We start from the raw sequence: 15,625 nt of genomic DNA on the forward strand, positions 1-15,625 counted from the left end.
GCAAAACAAACAGCAACACCATATTCTACAACACTGACTGAGTCTTGCCTTTCTTAAGGAAAGTTCCACATTAGTGTCAGCGCTGAAGTTGTAGCGAGCCACAGCTTCACCAATTTCTGTGCTCTGGGTTGGAGGAGGAGGCCTTGCAGGCTGGTGTCTGTCTGATGGAGAGATTTTCTGACAACAGCAACACACAAAGCATAGAGAGTTAATCAGCATGCACAAATCAAAATCGGTATTGACATGGGCTCAAGCTATGCATGAATATCACAAACCTCCACATAAGAGATAGGAAAGATTCCCACTTTCCCATGGTGTTCTCCTTCAAACCAGTTATTATCTATCTTCCGGGTGATGTACACAATCTCCCCTTTATTGAATGACAGCTCTCTGTACAGGTCATTTAAGATAAACAAAAAGTTATTTTATGCTAAAGAATGACTATGGCACAATGACTGTAAAATATCATTTGCTTGAACAAAAAGTAAACTGAAATTTGTAAATGCACAGAATTTTGAACATTACTTACTTTGCTGTCAGTGCCTTGAAGTCGTATATTGCTCTGGCTGGCAGTTTCTGTGTGATAAGAAAAGTACAGGGATTAAACTGTCTACTATTACAATAGATTTCCTGTAATCCATGACTTAAGAATTTAACCCCTTAAAGACTTTCCTCACTCTCCCACTGTAACTACATGCCTATTAGTTTCATTGCAGTTACTGTATAATATACTTAAAAAATGAATAAATGGATAACAAGCTCAGTTTTCTATATGTACAGAACTGTGCAAGTCTTAGGCAAAGATGCCTTCCAAAATTATTCAACATTAAATGAAACATTTTCTACATGAAAAGAAAATCTATTGTAAATAGCAGTAGACAGCACGGAACTAAATAAAGTCAATCTTTGGTGTGACTCTTTGCTTTAATTGGTTGTCTCAGATGAACTTAATACAGTTTTATGAGAATATTGTCTGATTGGTTGTTTTAAGCATCTAGGACGGGGTGGGCAATCTTATCCGGAAAGGGCCCGTGTGGGTGCAGGTTTTCATTCCAACCAAGCAGGAGGCACACCTGATTCCACCTGTTTAATCAGTTGATCTTGGCTTTCTTTCTTTCTTTTTTTTTCAGTTTCATTTTTATTGAAAATTTCTGCTGTACATTTCTGCTGAACATTTCTACTGAACATTTCTGTTGAACATTTCTGCTGAACATTTCTGCTGAACATTTCTGCTGAAGATCTTGGCTTTCAATAGATTCAGGTGTGGCTTCTGCTTGGTTGGAATGAAAACCTGCACCCACACCGGCCCTTTCCGGATAAGATTGCCCACCCTGATCTAGGAGAACCTGCTACAGTTTTTTCTGGAGACTTTGACTATTACATTTGCTTCTGTTTTCTCAGGTAAAACCAGACAACCTTCATTATGTACTTCAGTTGTAACAGTAGATACAGTCATTGTTTAAGGTATGCAAAGTTTCCAGAGAATCAGGATGTTTTGGACAAAATTCCTTTATCAGTTGTGCAAGCAAATTGCTTCGGAGGCTGTAGGAGGTGAAACCTATGGAGCCCCCCTAGTGTCAGGTAAGAAAAAAAAATACAGCCATGTGTAAACTGTGCCCTCAGATTTGTAAACCGTACCCTAAATTTTGTAATCCGTGCCCTCAGATTTGTAAACCATACCCTCAGATTTGTAATCCGTGCCCTCAATTTTGTAATCCGTGCCCTCAGATTTGTAATCCGTGCCCTCAGTTTTGTAATCCGTGCCCTCAGATTTGTAATCCGTGCCCTCAGATTTGTAAACCACACTCCACATTAAAGTTGGGTTTATATTGGACATTCGCTGTACATTCGAGCGTCTATTTCTCAAGAAATAAACACACAAAAAGGACATAATGTGTATTGTCTTAATAATGTGTATTGAGTGGACATAGAACCAATACAACTGAATATATTTTTCAATTTTCTCCCGTTAAAGCCTGCGGAAGCCGATCTTTGGGAAACGCAGGTTATCAGCACTTTATAGTAATGGTCACTAAGGGACCATCTAAAAAGTGCATGACCTGGGAAACTGTATAACATTTTTATATGGCACAATAAGTTTATATTTGTAATAAAAAAGGTATATCATTAATAATATATATGCTATAAAAAAACTAATTCTTTATCCATACTGTATCCTAACACTGCAATAAGTTAGATATCCTGTGAAGTAGACGACTATAAACTTAGTAGAATCTTATACAGTTGCCCAGGTCATGCACTTTTTATATGGTCCCTTACTGACTTCATTACTATAACGTGCTGATGACCTGCGTTTTCCAAAGATTGGCTTCCGTGGGCTTTAACGGGAGAAAATGGGGGCGGCTGTGGCTCAGGTGGTAGAGCAGGTTATCCACTAATCATAGGGTTGGGGGTTCGATTCTCGGCCCACATGACTCCACATGCCGAAGTGTCCTTGGGCAAGACACTGAACCCCAAGTTGCTCCTGATGGCAAGTTAGCGCCTTGCATGGCAGCTCTGCTACCATTGGTGTGTGTGTGAATGGATGAATGAGACACAGTGTAATGCGCTTTGAATAAAAGTGCTATACAAGTGTGCCATTTACCAAATTTAAAAATATATTCAGTTGTATTGGTTCTATGTCCACTCAATACACATTATTAAGACAATACACAGTATGTCCTTTTTGTGTGTTTATTTCTTGAGAAATAGAAGAGAGAAGCTTGAATGTACAGCAAATGTCCAATATAAACCCAACTTTAGTGCGCGGTTTACAAATCTGAGGGTACAGTTTACAAAACTGAGGGCACGGATTACAAATCTGAGGGTACGGATTACAAAACTGAGGGCACGGATTACAAAACCGAGGGCACAGATTACAAATCTGAAGCCACGGATTACAAAACCGAGGGCACGGATTACAAATCTGAGGGTACAGTTTACAAATCTGAGGGCACGTTTACAAATTTGAGGGCACGGATTACAAAACTGAGGGTACGGATTTCAAAACTGAGGGTACGGTTTACACATGGCTGTATTTTTTTTTTCTTACCTGACATTAGGGGGGATCCGTAGAAACCAGTTTATATTACAAATGTTTGACGTTAGAAACTCGAGAAAAACCTTTTGGACACGTCAGTGAAGTCTTTACAGTAAATCTCCTCCCATCCCAAGCAAAGCATTGTTCCTGAGACTTAAACATATTTACTTTATGAAAAGTAAGGAAATGGAGATTATTATTTTTTATAACTGTGGAATTTCTAAGAAGGTCGTAGATAAGGCCATGGCTCAGGTCACGACTGTTGAGTAAACAGAAGTCACATAGAATTCCTTGCTCACCTAACCTACTAATAAATCAGTGGCAGAAATTATCCTTCAAAACCTCCAAATCCTCCAGGATGGTCCCCAGACTACTTCCTTTTTTTAAGGAACCTCCAATTATTTCTTATAGATGATATTTAAAAACATCATAGACATGCCCATAAGGAGTGAACTACATGATCAGTGTAATAATATGTATGGCACATAGTATAATAATTATTAATAAGTATGGTCTAAAGGACTGGTTTTGTCCCTCATCACTCCTCATGCATGACCAGCTGTTTATTCTCTTTCCTGCCTGGGATGCAATCAGCTTTACTTTAGAGAAACAAAGGGAAGACTGGCTCATATTGTATAAGTAGTGTGTGTGTGTGTGTGTGTGCGTGTGTGTGTGTGAAACAGTGTAATACCACAACTGCTCGATTATTCAGTTCAAAGCTTTTCTATTTAGTAATTAAAATAACAGATTAAATTAGATTAAATTATCCATTAGATCATCAATTATATTATGAATAGTTTTGCTTTTTTTTTCTTTTTTCTTTTAAAACTTTTGTTTTCTGAGCTTTGTTTTTTAATGCTAAAGAGTGATGAGCTGTTGAGCCACTAACCTCTCTGACTTCAGGTGTAAGCCTCCTGCTCTGTGGAGTTTGTCGGCCTACGTCAGGATAGGAGTAACCTCTGGCCGTGTCTTGATCTAGAGAGAAGAGACGAGCAAAAAAAAAATGAAGAAGAAGAAATTCAGTTCCTCCAGACAGAAGACCTACTACAATTCCATGCAGAATGTATGGAGTGGTGAAGTTATGGTGTGCTTATTCAGAACAGTCACAGAAATAATATAACAAATTGTTTGAAAGAAAGAAGCTAATTCACTAATACACAAAGAACAACAAAATATACACAGAAATCTGATCTTCCTGCAAAGCCATTGCTATAATCTATTTGATCTCTGTTGAATGGCTTGTACCAGTCAACTCGGGCAGATTTATAATCTAGCACTGGAAACAGATCCCCTGCATGGAACAAATGTATTTATGCGAGTCTCACATGGCAAAGATTTCTCACTGCCAAATGCTTGCATGGCTCTTTGCTCAGGGGAGTAGTGATTTAAAAGCTCTTGGCTACTTTCAAAAGTAAACAGGACTTCATGTCCATTAGGTTTATTTAAAGATTGTGGAACGCTATACCTTGTGCCAATAAATTAAAGATATATCATGCATTTCACAAGACATAGAAATCAATCACAGGTCGGCTATCCAGTAGTAGGTTGACATAGAGAGTTTTAGACTGCAACCTACACTTTTCCATTTTTTCAGGAAAGGCCCACATATACAGCAGGTCCAGTGAAAAGATATTGCAAGCAATTATTATACAAATAAAAAAATGTCAGTGAAATCATGGTTCAAAAAGACATCCAATGAAGAATGGCAAAACATTTTCTACCACAAAACACATTCACAAAAACATGTAAATCATTTGAGTGCAGGGCATGGAAGGTGGGTGGAAGAATGACAGCCCAAACACAAAAAAGAATATGGGAACATTGGTGACTGATCAACAGAATCCACCTTGAGAGCATCTTGGAGTATTATGATTCTTCTGGTTGTTGTGGCAGGAGGCACTGCAGTCCGGATGGGAGTACTCTGGCTGGTCCGCTATGTACATGCCATCAGGCAGGGCATTGCAAGAGGAAACCTGGGCTGGACTGGATTGGTCCAGAGTCTGAAGAGAGGACTTCCTCTCAGGAAGTTCAGTTAACAACTCTGCCAGAAGCCTGTGGAGGATGCTGTTTTCTGGCAAACTGCCCCTGTGTTTTTCAGTGCAAATGTGTTCATAGATGTCCTTCAGGGCTGAGTCAAGAGCTTTGTACATGCACCTCTTGGATTGTGGAATGTGGGAGCTCTTCTTTCTGCAAAAAGGCACTGGGCTGACCAGAAAGGCCAGTTTGCTGAGGCTGCTGTCAGACTCCTCCATTTGCAGCTGATGACTTTTGTCTTTCTTAGCCCTCTCATGTTTGATCAGGGTAGTAAAGCGTGTGAAGGAGGCTGGGCACATGCCTTTGCAGGAGCCCACTAGCTGCCTGTTGTAGCAATGATGACGACCTGATCCACAGAAGCTCTCAGAGGATGTGAAGGAGCAGTGGTCAAAGTCACTCTCACTGCAGTAGGATGAGCCCTCATTCTGAATTAAGTCACCAACATCAGACACAGCGGCGTCATGGTCACTGTCTGAGAAATCTTGCTGGACATTAGGGCATCTTATGTGGTTGTTGGACACTTGGATGTGAATTGGCACATTAGCATGAATCTTGTGGTACTGTGGCTGTGACTGTGGAGGATTTCTGGCTGGTGGCTCTTCGTCCAGCAAGGACTCAATGGAGTAGCTGCGATTTTGGTTGGTAATCCTTCTTGAAGGACCTATTTTCTGCCAATCACTCTCTAGGTTTGGCATGGATTTGGATTTCTGGATTAGACTCTCAAATTCAGAGATCCTATTGTGCACCATATCATGAGGTATCTCACTGTTGGTACCATTGTTGCTCAAGCAATGGTCCTTGCGCTGCTCACTCTCATAATTCTGAATCCTGGCTTTGACAGAGCAAACTCGTGAATTGTTAAGCTCTTGCCGGTTGATGTGGTGCATATTCTTGTACAATTTGAGGAAACCTGGTGCAGTATGGGCTGAGCAGTGTCGGCTACGCTCTCTGCATTCCTCAGAATTCCTATTGTCACTGTGGGAAAAAACGTTTTGTTCTCCATTCTGCATCACAGAGACAATGCTTTCAGGCCATTTTCCCATTCCATTATCCTGACCCTCAGAGAGGAGATCATCATAGCTCCAGGATCTGGGCTTAGGAGAGAGCTCCAGATTCTCTTGCTCTGATTGCCAGCCATTCTTTAAGTCCTCTGAGGCAGATAGAATGATTGAGTCTTCATTTTGGTCATCATTTTGAAATGTGGCTACTGAAACATGTGAGGTATCATTGTTCGAATTTTGGATGAATAAGTCCTCATTTTGGTTATTATTTCCATATGATTCCACTACTTCAAATGAGGTATCATGGCTCGGATTTTGACCATTTAAATGTGCTGAGTGCAGTGTGCTAATATCCCCACCTTTATATATCCACCATGAGCAGCATGACAAGAGAGAGACATGAGAGAAGACATTAACAAGACCTTAGCAGAGAAGAATGGATTTGAGCTTGCTACAGCAGCACATCTATCAAAATGGAAGAAAAACTAAATATTTTCTACTTTATACTTTCAAAATATTTTCCCACAACAAAGAAACTCTGCTATAAGGCTCATTTTTATACATCAAATATGACTGAAATAGTGAAAAACTGCGACCAACAAAAAATGATAAATCTGATTCATGCAATCAGAGCAACTTTTTAAGATTCTGTCTCTGTAATGTACTGACATGAGGCAAAAATGAAAGCTTAAACTTTTGCCTAGTACTGTCTGTGACGTCTACCTTTTGATCTGGACAAGGAGGAAGTGGAAGGGGTGTTAAAGGGCTTTCTTTGGGTACTGCTGGTCCTGGTTGGTTCCGGAAGGTGAGCAGCATGAACCTCGGATGTTTTTCCAATGCTCTGGGTGGATCTTAGTGAGCTTTGAGGCTGGGACTGAGTGGCTGTAGGCTCTGACTTCCTTCTTGTCCTGTTATCACTGGCAGAACTAAAAATGGTAAGAGGAAAGGGCACATACAGTATATATGAAATAAGTTAATTTTCAAATGTGGTAGAGTATTTGAGATTTGAATATAATATTTTCACTTAGCAAATTGACCATGTATCCAGATGGCACCCAAACAGCCACAAAATCAGACTCTTCCATTTGATAAATACACGTATATAGGAGACTGAGAAGTCTTCGGTGATTTGTTTTACAGTCTTCTGTTATAAAAATGTAGGGCTTCGGTTTTCACAGGATTTGTAGAATTCACTCTTTGCATTTAAATGTATAGAACTGTAATCCATTTTCAATACAAGGTAAATTATTCTCAGTATTACTTGTACCTTAGATGAACCATTAAGCAGCTTTTTAAATGATAATGAGAACATTTCAGTTTTTAGTGTTTTGAAACAACTATTTCATAATTTCCACTCTAAACATCAGCCCAATTGAAACAGTTCAATATTAATTATATTGAGTACAGATCAACTGCCTCTACCAGAAGGATGAATTATAGAAATCAACAGCTATTAGGGTAATCTAGCCAGATAAAACATCTTGGCTATTAAACATCCTGATTCAAAAGAACACTACGATGAAATCAGAACCAAACACTACTATACAGTTAAAAAAGGACAGTGAGGACAGGCTGTGGCCAGATCAGAGGGTAGGGTCAGGGGACACTAATTGATTATTAGTCCACAAGGACAAGGCTTTTTCAGATCGACCACAGTCATACAATTACTGTACATAAACAATCAAACAATTATTCAGAATAACTAAATGTGAAAGTATAGACATATTTCTAATGAATATTTCTAATGAATAATGGCTGCTGTACAGTAGATGGGGAAAACAACTTACCTTGAAGGCCGTTCAAAGCTTCTGTCAGCAGACGGCTGATAAAGAAAGGTCTGAAACAGAGAATAAAGAGTAAAGGGATTCCTTTACTTGTAGAATCTTATAGATCCAATTATTTCCCAGTACACTAACGCTGACCAAGTTACCCCAAATGCTATATTTGCCATCGTTCCCCAAATTACACATTTGCTTGAGAAGAAAAGCTCAGCTGCTTGCAGAACACTTACAAGTGTTTCGATATCAAATGAAGCAGGGAATTCCTTGTGCACATGGCTGTAGTAAATAACCATTTTCCCTTCTACTGAAGCTCTGAGAAGGCTCAACTGGAGTTATTCTCTGGAGCTGTGTGAGCTGGTCATCTATTTTTTTTAACAGGCTTTAAAAGTAGCCTCTGTGAGGTGGCAGGAATGTCCACTTGCTGTGACACATTTGTGGCCAGTCAACATAACAGGAGCAAGTGACAGCTACCTCGAGGGCAAGCTCTTAATAGGACCGTGAACCCCACTACAATTTTACAAAGTAGCTCTCTGCATGGCATTATAGCAGTCTTCCAAACATAAATGTAATTGTGAACACCCACTATCTTTGCAATCCACCATCTTGCAAGGTCTAGCTCTTACCATCATCTCATGTTCCTCTGTAATTGGTGATGTATTCATGTAATTGTTAATTATAAAGAAAACGATTACTCAGAAAGGTTACTTTATCTGCACACATATGTGAGTTGTAAATATACTATAAGCAGAAACATTAACAAAGGGGCTAAGTAGTTTTTAAATGACAGAGGTGGCAGCAGGCTAATTTTATCCACACAGCCTATGTGAAATGGGATGTAATTTGATACTTAATGAAGCATGCCCACATCCTTGAAATACTACAACTAGTTCTCTTGTCTCACAACAAAACACCTAGCACAGGAACTCATGAACCATGTACACTGGGACATTTTTGTGCATACAACCAATGCCCATTTGTTATATAACATCTTGTTTCTAATTAGATAGTTTTAACAAAAAAGAAAGATGTTTTTGACAGAGCATGATTAATAGGTGATGAAAAATGAAGTAACATGAATTGATATTTAGTCTTACTGTATGCTTGCTTTATCTCATATTCGGAAATCCATCCATCTCTTACTCATTTCCTTTTTTATTTTTTACCTCATTTTCACACAATTGTGGTCACTGTGCATTCCCATCAACTATCTCTCCCATATCATACGACAGCTACCAACTAGGGCGGGTAAAGGTTGACATGTGCTTCCCTTGAGGAACAACTGTATCTTTTCCAACTAACGCTCATGCTACGTCACAGGGCAGCTTAACACAACCTGGAGGAAAGCTCTAATTGCCCTCTGCTGTATACATGATCTCACCGACACCTATAATTGGTTAGAGTTGCACTGATTGACAGTAATGACTCCCGGCCACGAATAGTTGTAGCATCGTTGGGATTCAAACTTGCAATCTCCCAACAATAGGGTGATAGATTTTCCATGCACTACTACTTATTTTCCCATCGATTTTTTTTCATTCATTTATTTATCACTCATTCTCTTGCCCACTCCCTCATTACCTCATTACGGATTGGATCATAATCCAGACGTTTTTTAGGAGGCTTGACCCAGAGGAGGAAGAAGGAGCAGAAGGAGTCAAGGTGAGCCAGAAATGAAAGGAAAAGAGGAGGAAGCAGTTACCTGACAGTAGTAGAAGAATCAGATGTCATGCCACTACACACCAGCACACGATTAGCATCACTACACACAGTACCAATCACTAGTCACTACAATTAGCCCTTATACCTTTCACCAAAGCAATATGCAATCATGCAAGTGGTCTCAAAATCAAACATGCCATTTGCATGAGCTAAAGACCGCAGAGCTGGATGTGTGAAGAACAGAGGCACTTGCTGACACATTGAGACACAAGGCTAAAATGTTGGAAGGTTGGAGCAGAACGGGTCAAGTTACAGTTAATTGAATGATCACTTGATTTTCACTCATTATCAAGAGGCTCCCCTAAATGCTTCTGCTCATTCCAACCAGTCATTCCAGACCTGACCACAGCAGTAAGGCAACTACTGTGGAAGCCAACAAGCTTCCCACTGTACTGTATGTGCCATGCTAGCAGCATCAAACCAAGCACACACAACTACACCCCACTTACCGGCCGTCCAAACTCCAGCTCTGCAAAGAACTTATACCAGGGCTCATTCTCTAAAGCTAGCTCTTCTGGTGTTAAGTTACTCTTCTGGTTGTAGAATAGACAAAAGTGGGGAAAGAGGAGAGGGATGAGAGAGGGAACAGGAATGAAAAGGCGTAATGGCCTGCAATTACATGCATGTTTTCTGTTTTGTTTTGTTTTTCTCTTTGTTTTTATTTTATTTTTATGCTTCTTTGTTTTTATATTGTGAATGTTAAGCAGTGTGTGATGTCTGTTCTAGAAAGGTGCTACAGAAATAAAAATGACTAAGTGTCAACATAAGGAATGGCTTTGACAAGACAGAAACTGTGAAACATGAATATTTGTTAAGGCAAGTGCATTATTTCTACAACATCCTAAATATTAATAAATAATACAGCTAAAAAGATGTGTTGCAGTTAAATGGTCAGCTGCACTACCCTTCCCATTCCAACAGAGAGCAATAACAGACCTTTTCCCACCACCTCAGTCGGGTGCACACTGTGCGATTTTTAATAGTCCTTTGCGACTGTTGCTTGTCAGACTGTACCAACATGATCCCCGCTGTAAGCCATGTCACACTGTAAGATCTCAGTTGTCATTAATGTCAGACTGTATGACAGTCAAGACACGAAAACGGACACGCGCAAGAAGACTCGTACGGAGTAGAAGAAGCCACACTACAGGACTGTGCCTCAAATCTTCTGACACTTCCAGAATTTAATCAGAAGTACAATTTGATCACAATGACCATTAATTGGCTGTCAAACTAGCGATCAAAGACTACAGATTTTGGCCTAGGATTATAGGAATCTTTTAGGATTCTCAAAATTTGTCTCAGACAACCAAATCATGACAAAAATCGTACAGTGTGAACCCAGCTTTAGTCAGACCACATAATAACTAACTACAATATGTCCTCCTTTTGCATTTCAAAATTCTAAACTCTGGAAGATTACAGTTGTCTTAGAAATTTGCCAATCATTTGCCAATAATACAAACCCTATACAAAGTTTTTTAAGAAATAATCATTTAGGAGTCATTTAAAATAAGTAAGCATTTTACAGGCTTTGAATACTCATTGGTGCATCCAAACGAGTTCCGAAATACCACTCTAAAAAACAGTAATATTTACATTTTATAAATAACCAAACTTTGCTGTATATACAGTGGGCGAAATAAGCACTGGACGGCCCAATATTGAATTCTTTATATTTCCGGATTTCTTGAGTTAATACTGATGTCTGGTGAAAATTTCATGTGAATAGCCTCATTGGAAATATATTTACTGAAAAAAATGTTGACGCATCCAATACTTATTTCCCCCACTGTATGTTATTGCAGGTCCAAATATATCCAGTAGATGGCAATAATGTCTTGATAGTAGATATTGGTGGCAGCGTGAATAAACTGAAATCAGCTAACACATATGAGATAACACCAATAATGTTATATCAACAATAGCCTGTTGACCTTCAGGGAACTCAAAAATACAGTCTAAAAGCAGTACTGGTTTCAGTAGCCATGCAACAATGACATAGTAAACAAAATTTTCAATAAGGGATGTAGGTATTAATCTTGTGCGTCCGGCTTGAGTCCCTGGATATTATAACTTTGATTGAGGGATACATTTATCTTTGATCAGTAGTTATTAAGTAGTGACAGTGTTCCAGGAAATGATCTACACATTAGTGAATCTCAAACAGCTCATGATTTGAACATACACTACAGAGAGTGAAGAAACCACTACATGGCCTACTTGGTGCTATAAATAACAATGTAACTAAGGAATATTGAAGGTATCCCTAGGAATACTCATTATCAAGATAATGGAAAATGTATTTCTGAGACAGACTTGCTATTGTATGTTAACAGCTTAGACTATCAAAAGATGGTGTAACATTAACATTAATAATGGTCTCTGCTACCGATGACACATTTTAAGTTATTTATTTAACAATGCCTGCTAGGATCACATTGTATTAATATTGTTTATTATAATTTCCAGAGGAATACAAAACACTAAACACTTTGTGAGCTCTGTATTGTCTCTATGCATTCTTTTTTCTGAAGCTGAAATCATTTCAAATACAACTGGTAACACTATCTTAACTGTTTGTAGTATTATAAAATGGGGATATAAAAAAAAATCAGAGTATACTTACTGCTTTCTCTTGATCTAGAATAGAGGATTTCCCTGGCTCGTAGTCAAAGATACTCCTGGGCTCTGCTCTGTATTTGCGAGTATCCACTTTTCTATCTTGAGGACCCCACTGATTCCTAAGAGTGTAAGAGAAGCAATAAAATGCTTTTAAATAATATAAAACCACAGTTTCATAAAAGCCTGAGACTCTGACAGGCGACTACAGTATGTATGCTATATCTACTTCAGACTTCAATGTCTAGATGTATAATACTCTGTGGAGACTACACACAGTTATGTCTTAGTCTGCTCAATCTTACTATCAGGCTCAACATTACATTAGACAAATCCACCTATGCTTTTGAACAGTACGTATGAGACAGAGAAGGAATTGGATCTCACATGTCCGGAGTGCTGCTGCCACTCTGGTGGATATTACGGTTGTGAGACATTGGCTGAGCCGATGATGAACTTGGCAGGGAAGAGGAGGTGGATGGTCTGAATCCACATGTGCCATTATCAGAGATGCTCTTGGTTATGGGTCTGTATGTACTGCTCTTAGGTGCAGGGTGTGCCTGGAGATTATTAGGTGGACTATGCTTCTCTGTAAAAACAGCCCATAGTAAAAATAATAATCCATTTGCAAATACATTCAAACTTGAATTAATTTTTATATTGCTTATTTGTCACCAGCTGGACTTTAAACTGCATATTTTAATGTAACACTGGGAATTTTGCTGTGGACAAAAGTACCATTTCCTCTTTATTATTAGTTACAAAATGTGTTAGCAGTACCTCTGGGTAATCATGAACAATTACTTATAATTGTGTAATTCTAGAGAAAGTGAACAGGACACACACCATCATTCGTAATAGGCTGAGTGGCAGTACGGGAACCAGAATATTCAAACTCTGTAAAAACAGATTATAAAGAGAAATAAAAATAATTAGTCACAACCTAATAGTGTTATTCAAGCAAATAGTCCTATTTTTTCAGCACTATGAGACTTAATGTAATCTAATTTAAAGCTCATAATTAGTTAGGCATAGAGATCAGTTGTCATTCCTGCTCAGTGCACATGTCCCTTTGACCTCTGTAATCCCCAGGACAACATTCTACCAGTGGGGCTGCGCAGTCAGGTTCCAGGAATGATTCAGCTCTAATCCACAGTCTGCTGAGTGAAGCTCTTTTAATATCGCACCGTTTAAAAAAACTCGTCAATTCATCTATCTGCAGATTGATCTTAGAACGCTTGAGCCATAAACACATGGCAAGAGCAAATGCCCTACATATACCGGGAATCACCTAAAGCCATGCATCTACTGCTCACTTTATTACAGAAGTAATAAAGGTCACAGAGAATATTTTAAAAATATTGAAAGGATTACAGATTTGTTGCACATGAAAAACAATAAAGTAACTGATTATGCTAAGGGTGGACAGAGGACACACGTATCTAATCTGAGCAGTTTCAGTATATTGAACATACTACGTAACAATGGCAGAAGTTCCTTTATGTTTGCATATTATGGAAGTGACACTATAAAAGTTTCATGATATGGATTTGATTATAATTATCGATATAATTGGATATAATTATGTAAAAGATTTCATCCCACCTGGTTTATGCACCACGTGAATCTGCTTGAACATAGTCTTGTACCAGTCTTTTGGCTTGTCCACAGTCTAAGTTAACAACAAACAAAACAGTAGTTTCTCAGGTGTTCTTGCTCTGCACTCAATAAAATAATTGCTGATAAAATGTGAGTCTGATGAAAAAAAACAGATGCTAATATTATGTTGAGATGAGGAAATTAACACTGCTGTCTGGCTGTTCAATAATGCTGTCACCTGCTTCCCTGAGGATAAACATGAGAAACAGCCAATCTCAAATACTCTAGGCCCATAAACTAGATTCATATGAATGTTTGAGGCAACACAATTGTACTTTCATAATGTAAGGGTACAAAATCGATGTTTGACTATATAATATCAATTTATACATAGATGTACAAACACAACAAGACTGATAACACAAAGTTCATAACTCTGCTTACAGTCCTGCTGGCGATGGGAATTCCAGACTCATCCACAGGGCCAATGCCTGAGTAATGGGAAGATTTTCCCACTGTATCTCTCCTCTCATCATCTGGTGCATGCATAGAAGTCACTGAACCCACAGTGGCATAGACTGGGGAAATGGATTCAGCAGCTGGAGGGGGAAAGGGGGGTCAGATGGACAAGTTCACATTCTCAAGAATGCTATTAGTAGTAATCGATGCAACAGTTTTACTTAATAAAATTTGGGAACCTAGAGTACATCTCAAGAGATCAAATGAATAGAATAAATTCACAAACACCAACACAATGCTCCATCTCTAAATCTGTCTCCATACACGAGTGCATTGCCTGGAGTTTTGAATAGGCTCTTATTCTGATACAGCCTCAATATGTATGTAAATTGTGTTAATCCCTTTTTATCTACCTTCAAACACTTCCTAACACAGATCTCACTTGCCGCTTGGGATTAGAGAGATCATCTGACGTGAACTGAACAAGGAACCGTCGTTTGTGCTGTCAGTGGACTAAATTGTGGCTGCATGTTTACACTTATTAGGAATGCATAGCAGCTTGACATGCCACACAAGTGACTTATCAAGAAGTGTGAGGGGCGACTCATTCACCTTTCCTTTGTGGTAGATGTTGCATTTGGCTGTATACATTTCTAAACATAAGAACCGCAGACACTTTCTCTTTAACCGGATAAACCTTTTCATGTGCTTAAAAGTTATCAGTTTCAGATTTTCGGGATTAAAGGTAAAAGGATAAACATATTTCTAATCACTTTAGCAAATTCCAGTTTGTCTCTAGCTTGTACTCACGAGTGCTCCGGCCCTGTTGCATGGCTGTGAGAGTAGGGCTGAAAGAGGGAAGAGAAGGGTACGTGGAAGGGGAGAAGGGTCTTTGGAGATGACTCTTTAGGCCTGCAGTCACACCTACACTTCCATTTACAGTCATTTGGCCCTTGGTAAAAGAGAAAAGGGTAAAAATAAATAAATAAATAAATAAATAAATAAATAAATAAAGATGGTATTAATGTAACACAATGTACAGGCATTCATCACTATAGCACTTTTATCACTGATCCATATTGTGTGTTCTAAATATGAAGGTTTGAGACAAACTTCAAAAGAGCACAGAGTAGCAAAACCCTGTGGAGTGACTAAAGACAATGTTAGATTCAAGAAAGAAGAAACAAAACACTATGCTATTAGCAGTGTAAGAAATGCTGAATTTAAAAAACGTAGTCAGGAGATGAAAACATTTAATAAATTGATTTGAGCAGTACATTTAATATGTTATTAAGGCTTTAATCAGGAAACAATTACGTCAAAAGTATAAAGACAAAGTGTTAAAGACAAAGAATAAGAGTACAGACAGG

The 15,625-nt window shown here is 38.7% G+C and overlaps 1 protein-coding gene across 1 annotated transcript in view; it reads right to left on the reverse strand.

The window, feature by feature from the left end:
- The window catches only part of sorbs2b (sorbin and SH3 domain containing 2b), a 50,779-nt gene that overhangs the window by 11,987 nt on the left and 23,167 nt on the right, over positions 1 to 15,625 (reverse strand). Inside the window, exons 8-21 of the mRNA XM_053630715.1 lie at positions 15,066 to 15,207; positions 14,241 to 14,395; positions 13,803 to 13,869; positions 13,044 to 13,094; positions 12,585 to 12,786; positions 12,205 to 12,319; positions 10,025 to 10,108; positions 9,435 to 9,476; positions 7,863 to 7,912; positions 6,799 to 7,001; positions 3,930 to 4,015; positions 530 to 576; positions 276 to 390; positions 49 to 177 (exon numbers count right to left, since the gene is read on the reverse strand). Of these exons, the coding sequence (XP_053486690.1) occupies positions 49 to 177; positions 276 to 390; positions 530 to 576; positions 3,930 to 4,015; positions 6,799 to 7,001; positions 7,863 to 7,912; positions 9,435 to 9,476; positions 10,025 to 10,108; positions 12,205 to 12,319; positions 12,585 to 12,786; positions 13,044 to 13,094; positions 13,803 to 13,869; positions 14,241 to 14,395; positions 15,066 to 15,207 (1,488 nt within the window). The remainder of the gene's footprint in view (positions 1 to 48; positions 178 to 275; positions 391 to 529; positions 577 to 3,929; positions 4,016 to 6,798; positions 7,002 to 7,862; positions 7,913 to 9,434; positions 9,477 to 10,024; positions 10,109 to 12,204; positions 12,320 to 12,584; positions 12,787 to 13,043; positions 13,095 to 13,802; positions 13,870 to 14,240; positions 14,396 to 15,065; positions 15,208 to 15,625) is intronic.

This window comes from Ictalurus furcatus, chromosome 8 (genome assembly GCF_023375685.1).
Source record: "Ictalurus furcatus strain D&B chromosome 8, Billie_1.0, whole genome shotgun sequence".
NCBI classification, from domain to species: Eukaryota; Metazoa; Chordata; class Actinopteri; order Siluriformes; family Ictaluridae; genus Ictalurus; species Ictalurus furcatus.